Raw genomic sequence first — 8750 nt, forward strand, 5'->3', positions numbered from 1 at the left:
TGAGACAGGGGTGGGGGGGTGGGGGGTGTCTCAAAGCAGTCTTTAATATGAAAATAAACATCCTGGGCTTGTATATTTTTCCATATTTGAATATAAATTTGCCTTTGGAACCCTATTGGGATATAAATAAAGGAGTTCCTCTGTTTCTGTGGTAGCCCCCGAGACCAGGGTACAAAGCTACCATCTTTTTCCGCTTGTCTAATTGCTTCCCTCGATTGCTCATGTTTGTGACTGGGGAATTGCCACGGTTCTAGGAAAGATTACACAGATAATCTTCAAGCCTGTTACAAGCAACGAAGAAAGAAACTGGTTTTCTGCTTTGGGAGGATGAGGGCAGAGCTGCTCCTGAGGAGAGGAGAGGAGAGGAGAGGAGGGAAGAGGCGAGGCAAGGCGGGGAGGGGAGGGGAGGGGGGAGGGGAGGGGAGGGGAGGGGAGGGGGGAGGGCAGGGGACTGCTGTGCGGGCAGCTTCTTTCCAGCATGTGCAGAGGCAGCATGGGGCTCCCCCTTCTTTAGGCAGCGCCAGCGGCAGGGTTAGGATCCTGCTGGCCCCGTCCTGCCGTCTGTACAAACCAGAAGATGGGCTGAGCCCTGGCCCTCTCCGTGGGGAGCAGAAACTTGCAGTGCCCAAGATCACTCACTGGTTCCTGCTGCCCCAGCTCCCGCCTTGTTCCTAGCCCTGGTCTGCCTTGTTCCTAGCCCTGGTTGTCCGATGCAGAGATTTAGGGAGGCTCTTCTGAGGCGCAGCCACCACTGCCTCCGGAGAATGCCCACCCTCCGTCAGCACATCCATCAGCCTGCTTCCATCCGCATGCCAGCTAGCAGAAATTTCTTGAAGTGTCTGGGCTGGTAATGCAACTCTACTGATTTCCAAGTAGTATTTCCCGACTTTTCATTCTGCAGCCATTTCTTTTTCTTTATTTAAAAATATTTATTTATTTATTTGAAAGTCAGAGTCACACAGAGAGAGAAGGAGAGGCGGACAGAGAGAGAGAGAGAGAGAGAGAGAGAGAGAGAGAGAGAGAAAGTCTTCCATCTGCTGGTTCTCTCCCCAGTTGGCTGCAACGGCCAGAGCTGTGCCGATCCAAAGCCAGGAGCCAGGAGCTTCTTCTGGGTCTCCCATGCAGGTGCAGAGGCCCAAGCACTTGGGTCGTCTTCTACTGCTTTCCCAGGCCATAGCAGAGAGCTGGATGGGAAGAGGAGCAGCTGGGATACAAACCAGCACCCATATGGGATGCTGGCATGGCAGGCTGCGGCTTTACCTGCTATGCCACAGTGCTGGCCCCTCTGTAGCCATTTCAATGGGGATTTGGGATGGAGAAGAGTTCTATGCAGGGATTCAGATGATAACTTATAAACAAAAGTCAGGACACTGTCCCTTTTGACAGGTCAGAACACAAAACTGATTTATTTACAGTGTTACCACTAGGTGGTGCCACCAATTAGTGAAAACAATGTGGTTGCTGCTGGACAACTGAAACCGCCCACTGGGGTCCGGTCTGGGTTTGTGAGCTCATCCAGAACCGCTGTGAGTGCCGTGGGGTGAGTGTGTGCATGCATGAGTACTGGTACATGAGGCTGCCCACAGAGCAGTGCTGGTTTCCGGGGCACACACTTGCATGCGTGGATCTGTGCACCCTGGAAGCTAAATGATAGGTGCTTCCGAGGCTCCTGCAATAGCCCTGTGGTTGGAGCTCCCGGCCTTCAGTTGGGAAGGTGCAGAAGACCCAGCCCTGGGGGATAAATACAATGATAAAGCCACGGCCACAGTTCCTCTAACATTGTCAGTCCTGCAAGCCCTGATTCCAGTCACTCCGGAAGCCCTGGAGGGCTGGAGTCTCAGTGCCTCTCTCCCTCAACTCCAGTACTGAGTACCGGGAGCTGCTGATAAAACGTCACCTTGGAGTCCCATCTCTGTCCAGCTGGGAGGGAACAAGCCTCAGGCCCCTCCACACCTGCCCTCCATCCTCCTTTGTTTCTGTGCAAAGTCCCAGCTGACAGCAGACCCGGGCATGTTCCTGTTGATTTCCTGCTGTAGACAACAGCCCACAAAGCTCAGGGGGCTCAGACAAGTCTCTTCCCTTGTGTGGCCTTGGTTTCCCCATCTCTAGGCGAGGGCTGAAGTTCTGCGGGTTGCAATCCAGGGGCTGTTGGGGCGGGAAAAGCTCTGAAGGAGATTCCCTGTGTGACTCTGACCGCCCCCCCACTGGCACGCCTACTACCCCCAGCAGAGTTCCCTCCTAGCTGCCCCCAGGGAAGGCAGCAGGGCTCCTAGGGCCGCAGGAGGCAGCAGGAAGAGTTCTTACTCCTACTTCATTAAAAGTTCCAGTAACTTCTCCCAAGGGCCAGAGAAACCCCAGGATTCATTAGACCTGCTGGCCCCTGGGCCCGACTCCGTGGCAGGCAGCATTAGCCTTGACATCCGGTGAGGATTTTCATCAATGGTTTGAGGCTTCCCTGAGAGAACTTGGCAGGGATTGAGGCAGACAGGGAAGGGTCCCCAGAGGTCCCCTCTTGCTCTGGGACTTTCATGGAAGAACCAAGGCTGGGGGCAGGGGCAGGGGCAGGGGTTTGGCTGCATCCCAGGGCGGAGGTGCTGTCCAGCTCAGGGAGCCAGCCTTGCTGCTTCTGGAAACACATGTCCAGGTAGCCCAGAGACGAGCCCTCAAGCTCGCCCACGAGGGGCAGGGGCAGAGGGGCTGGGGACTCTGCCTGGAGGCCCCCCGAGATCCAGATGCGTTCCTGGGCTGTGTGTGAGCGGGAGCTTTGAGAATCACCCAAGAGGCCCATGGCAGAAAGGGAGCGAGCGGCTGTCCCCGGGGCTGGTGTGTGACGAGCAGCAGGGGTTTAGGGACTAGGAGGAGAGTCGCTGTCTGCCCGCCCTAATTTCCCCAGCGTCAGTGCCATTCATGGCTGCCATTTATGGCCAACTGTGGCTGTGGGACAGGGCAGCAGGAGGCTGGGCCTGAGGCTCAGCCAGCCTGCGCCCAGTGGCATCCTTCCCACCCTCAGCAACCGCGGGCCGCCACCAGGGACCGCTGCCTCCCGGTCCCCGGTCCCTGGTCCCCGGTCCCCGTGGGGTGAGGATCTTCCTGGATGCCGACAGTCTGCTATGGGCTCCTGAAGCTCACCAAGATTGGGGTTACCCATTGAACAGAACCCACCTGAGCCCCCGAGGACTTAGTCGGCGGCAGGTTGGGGAACCCCAGACTTGCAGCTGACAGCAACTCCCAAGTAATCCAGCAGAGACCACTGCACGGTCATCCTGGCTCACACGTGGCAGGAAAGCGGTGTAAATGCTGTCTCTCCACTAATCCTCAGAAAGTCCGAAGGGGTGGGTGCTATTATGAGCCATTTTACAGATGAGCAGACTGAGGGGCAGAGAAGCTAAATAACCTGTGCACGATTGCAGCACCAGTGAGTGGACTGGTTCTATAGCTTGACCTTGACCTCTGGTCCCTACAAGAGTACCCCAAAGCCTACAGTAGGGGAGGGGGGAGGGGGAGTGAGAGGGAGAGGGCCCCACCTGGTCACTCAGCTAGTTAGCAGAAGTGTAGTAGAGGTTGAGATCTCTTTCTCTCTCTTTAAGATTTATTTATTTATTTGAAAGATTTACAGGCAGAAGGAGAGAAAGAGATCTTCCACCTGCTACAATAGCCACAGCAGGACCAGGCTGACGCCAGCAGCCAGGAGCTTCTTCCAGGTCTCCCACTTGTGTGGCCGGGGCCCAAGGACTTGGACCATCTTCTGCTGCTTTCCCTGGCGCATTAGCAGGGAGCTAAATCAGAAGTAGAGCAGCTGGGGCATGAACTGGTGCCCACATGCGATGCCGGCATCCCAGGCAGCTTTACCAGCTAGGCCCCAGAGCTGGCCCCAGACCTTGATCTCTTATCTTTCCTCCTCTGTCCCTGCCCAGGCTCCTACCAGGCCTCCCCCAAAGTTGACCGCCCATGGCGTGGCCCCGGGCCAGGAGCTCCCGTCCAAACAGTCCTCGCCCACATTCCCTGGCTGCTGGCCAGCCCACAGGAGCTGGGACAACACAGTCCAGTGGCTGAGGCTCAGAAGAGGCCACTGAAGGGGAGCAGGGAGCCACCAAGCAGGGGAGGCCGCACAGCCCCCAGATGCCAGGCCCCCTGGAGAGCACAACCCTGCTGGGCTGGGTCGCTGGTGTTGCCGTGGCTGTGCTGCTGCTGCTGCTGCTGCTGGCTACCTGCCTCTTCCCTGGACACCAGGACCGGGACGTGGAGAGGAACCACCCAGCCGCGGCGGGAAACCGGGGCCGGTGGGTCCAGCCCCGGCTCTTCCGGGGCCGGGGCCGGGGCCGAGGCGGGGGTCGCCTGGCACCCTTTCACCATCGCCACCACGCTGGCCCCGCATCTCACGGGCCCAGTGCCGGCCTCCACCACCACCATCACCACCGCGCTCACCGAGGCCGCCGATGACGCTGCCGTGCCCTCGGGCACCAGGACGGGTGCATCTCTGGGTCCTGCTGGGGCTTCAAGGGCACACAGAGCCTGCGTCCTCTGGCGGCAGAGCCTGGAGGAGCCCTGAGGCAGCTCTGCGGACACTGGCAGCTTGCGGGGAGGAGCACAGGGGTGGCCGGGCAACCCCACTTGGCCACTGACTCCCAGTGGGCCCCAGAAGTAGCAAGGGAGTCCGGCAGGGCCAGCACATGGGCAGATGGCAGCACACAGCCTCTGGCTGGCTCAGCCTGAGGAGGGCGGTTGGGGGAGGCCTGGAGCGTGCCCGTGCAGATAGGACGATGCAGGTTGGGGTTATGTGGCCCAGTGGGTGGTGCTTTCAGCACGAGGAAGTAAAAGCCCCTGAGCAGCTTTGGAGAGGCCCTTGACTGCAGCGGGGGGGGGGGGGGGGGGGGGCGGCGGCGGGGGTTTGCCCTCAGCGCCCCCCCCCCCATTGCCCTGGGGATGCTTTCTCCACAGGGTGTGAGTGCCTGGAGCTGGCCCTGGGGCTGCAGTGTGGGCTCTGGCTGTGGGGCCACCGGTGGACGGGGCAGGAGAGAGGGGAGCGGAGGCTGCCTGCGTTAGCTCCCTGGGCGCCCTCCAGCCAGTGTCCAGACCCTTGGAGCCCTGGGACCCCAGGGAGCCCCAGCCGGTGGTGTGAAGTCGGTGTTTCTTGGTAACTGGGGCAGCCCCCGCTGGGGCCTGCAGGTGCTGCTGGGGTGCTGGGCGGCCCTAGGAGAGTGTTGGCCTCCTCTGGGCTTCCGTTTCTTCTCACCTAACGTGGGGCGGGTATCAGAGGCTCACTCCTGCCCACGCCGGCCAGTGTGCTCTGTGAGGTAGGAAGCTCGCGCTGAGGCCTTCAGCCTGCTCCTGTGAGCTGGGGAGGAAAGCGGAGGGAGGTGAGCCCGGGGGGCCAGGCCAGGCGGTGGGGAGGGGTGGAGAACAGGGCCGGGTGACTCACGAGAACAGAATGTCCTCTTTCCCTTTTATTTCCCAGTGGGTTTTCTGTGAGGGCAGCGGAGGGAGGTGTTGGGGGGAGGGGAGGCAAATTCACTGTGCAGGACATGTTAGGTTTCTGTAGTGCGGCCAGCTCTCTCTCTGTAGTCCTTCGAGACCACCTCTCCTTCTCCATCCCCCGCCCGCCCCCATTCTGCCCTGGCCGGGGCCTCACTCTCCACCCTGGACTCCTGCCAGTCTGTCCACCTTCGGCTCTGCCCCTTCGGGAGCATCTCCACTCGGACTTACAGATGGGCCGAGGAAGGGACCTCGGGAAAGGCCAGAGACAGCGGGGCTCGGCGTGGGCTGCACCCCCACACCTGCCGCAGGGAACCCACACAAACAACAGGCGCATGAGAAGTCACAGAACCAACAATCAAGCTTCAAGCAGGGTCCCCGCCCTGGCACCCCATATCAGCCGCATCTGTTAGTTGGTGTTGGGAATTCAGCTGGAGGCCACGGCGCTGCAGGTCGGCAGAGAACCTGGCTCCTTCCCGGGGCCGCAGTACGCTCCCTGCCTGTGGAGGAGCCCAGTGCCCGGCCTGTCCATTCATCTCAGCAAAGGGAAAGAGAATCTGCAGGCTATCTGTGGCCTAATAGTTCCCTCGGGCCTTGGGGCAATTGTAAAGGGCCAGGCTGTGTGACCTTGGCCAGCCCTTTGCCCTCTCTGATGAGTAAGCCTGCAGCCGATTGCTCTGTGGTTGCGTGGTGCCTCCAAAGAGCACTGACCCAGGGGTGGCCGCAGGGAGGTCCCTCCTCGGCCCCCACTGACGAGTGGCGGGCTCTAAGCAGCCCGTCGGCATCTGTGTCTCGCCACGCAGGGCTGCTGTGTTCCGCCCCTTTAGTTCCTGTTCCTCGTGGTTCCGTTTCTCAGAAGAGGGGCGCTACTGACTCTCCTCTGGGGGTGGGGTGGGGGGAGCAGTCTTCAGAGATGCGGAGTGGGAGGGCTCTGATCGGTGAGGGCCGGCAGGGAGACCTCTCTGCAGACTTGATTCAGTGGCCTGAGCCTGGCTCATTTCCCCGGACCTCCCCAGCAGGGGGCAGGGCAGGGGCAGCTTGGGGTGTGCAGAAGGGGCGGGGTGAGGCCTGTCCCCCAGGCAGCTGGGAGGCCCCGGCCCTCACTCACAATTGGAGGAAGGCCTTCAGGAAGCGCTCGCAGCTGCTCGGACATCTCAGAGCCAAGTCTCAGGCAGGACCACAGCGGCAGCACCCAGGGAGGAGCGGCATGGCCCGGAGGCCGCAGCCCCAGGTGCAGCCACAGCTGGCCCTCGCGGAGCCCAGGGTGAGTCTCCATAGCACCGCATGTGAGCAGTGGGCATGAGCAAACAGGGCTTCTCCGAGGGAACCCGGGGCAAAGGGGTCACACTGCATGCGCCTCCCCCAACCCTGCACAGAAAGGAAGCCCCTCCCACCTGGGTGACCTGTGAGTGCTCCCCCCAAATCCCTACCTGGCCCAGAGCTGCCAGCCACCTTCCTACCCACCTGTGACCCTGTGCCCAGCACGCCCAGCAACTGAGAGGTCGCAGATCCAAGGACTGACCCAAGGTCCCTGCAAGGGAGCTGCCAGTCTCCCAAGAGGCTCCCAGGAGGGGGAGTGTTTTGTCTTTGGCCTGACTGTCCCATTGTTCTTGGAATTTGCAGGCACCACCGTTGGCCTTGGGCTGTCCAGGCTGTCCAGGCTCGCCCTGAGCAGCATCTCCGGCCCTCCATGTCCAGGGAGTCTCTGCTCGCATCTTCCAGGACTGCGCTTCTAGAAGCTGCCGGTAGAACTGACCACAGCTCATGCCAGCCTGGCCGAGGGTTAGAAGAGAGAAGAGATGGACTGTGATCCCAGCAGTAGGGCCATGTGTGGGTGCCTGGCAGCCTAGGGCAGGCAGGGCCGGGGGCCTCCGCGCGGCTTCGCTGGGCCCAGGCTCCCCCACCCCCGCTTCGATGGGGGGCTGAGGCTCCCACATGCCCCATGCTTGCTCAGTGGGTCGGTGGCCATGGAAACGGCAGTGATTGGGGTGGTGGCAGTGCTGCTCCTGGTCACTGTGGCCGTCACCTGCATCCTGTGCTGCTTCAGCTGTGACTCGAGGAACCCGGATCCTGAGGAGGGCCCTGGCCATAGCTTCACGGTGGCCACATTTCGCCGGGAGGCGTCCCTCTTCACGGGGCCCAATCGCCAAACCCAGCCAGGGCCGAGTGCTCGGGACTTCTGGTCCTTCATGTGACATCCTGCAGCCGCTCTGCTAGGGGGCTGCGCTCAGCCGCCCTGCTCGCAAGCCCACACCTCCGCGTCCTGCAGCCCCCGTGCGTCCCTCCTGTATGCTGCCCATCCCGCCTCTGCCCCTGCAGCCACAGGGAAGGCAGTGCTGGGACCTGATGGAAGTCAGCTGCGACCCCGACAGCTCAGCGGGGCCTGCCTCCTGAAGGGGAGGAGGAGAACAGCCGTTGCGTGGGACCGTGTGGCAGGCCAGCTCTGTGGAGTACCGCGTGGAACTCTCACTGCCGGTGCGAGAATTCTTATTGCCCCAGCAGATGCAGCGCCCCCAAGTGGACGCTTTTAGAAACCACTTCTTGCCGGCTCCCCTAATTGAGTATTTTCGCACAGAGCTTTCCCCAAAGGCCTGTCCTCTGCCAGTTGTCTGAAACAGCCCCAAAATTTTGAAGCCGAAGAGCTGTTTTCTGCGCACAAGTGATCTCTTCGACAATGGAGAAAGTATAACCTTTTATGGGTCTTTCCAAATCTCGTCTTGAAAACCACAAAAGGAAAAAGGAGACAGAAGAGGCACAGAAAGTACAAGATGTTTTATTAAGAGGAAGGCCAGAAAGCGGACTTTCAAATGTATTTCCCAACGAGGCTGTATTGCTGTTTTCTAGTAGCTCACTTCTTTCCTTAGTGAAAGTGGAATGTGAGTGATTTTCATCACTTAGGAATGATAGAAAAATCACGGACAGAAAGATAATTCCAAAAAAAGCTGAAATGCTATGTTACACTCAAAGCATGTAACACTGCTCTCGTCTTCATCACAAATAAAGGGATATTCGGGTCTTCTTCATAGGAAATCGGTTCTCTCTCAGCCCATGGAAAAAAACGCCATGGCAGGTATTGAAAGAGTTTGGGTGTGAGGTGCAAAATTAAGAGGCTCCTGGCTCATCTGTGCATCCAGCCCTGCCCTGCAGCTCTCTGGGGACTTCCTTTTGGGGGGGCGGGTCTGAGCCCGAGGAGGGCTCTGGTCTCTAGGGGTGCCTTGCTGTGTGGCTGCCATAGGGGAGGAGGGGGCAGAGACAGAGTCTGGCTGATGGAGAAAGAG

At 59.9% G+C, this 8750-nt stretch overlaps 1 protein-coding gene across 1 annotated transcript; it reads left to right on the forward strand.

Annotated features, from left to right (window-relative positions):
* The first annotated feature begins 7291 nt into the window (after window positions 1-7291).
* Window positions 7292-8502, forward strand: SPAAR (small regulatory polypeptide of amino acid response). The gene has a single exon (XM_051856793.2). The coding sequence runs from the start codon at window positions 7440-7442 to the stop codon at window positions 7665-7667; it is 228 nt and encodes a 75-aa protein (XP_051712753.1). The 5' UTR covers window positions 7292-7439; the 3' UTR covers window positions 7668-8502.
* The last annotated feature ends 248 nt before the right edge of the window (window positions 8503-8750 follow it).

This window comes from Oryctolagus cuniculus, chromosome 1 (genome assembly GCF_964237555.1).
Source record: "Oryctolagus cuniculus chromosome 1, mOryCun1.1, whole genome shotgun sequence".
In the NCBI taxonomy this organism is placed as follows: domain Eukaryota; kingdom Metazoa; phylum Chordata; class Mammalia; order Lagomorpha; family Leporidae; genus Oryctolagus; species Oryctolagus cuniculus.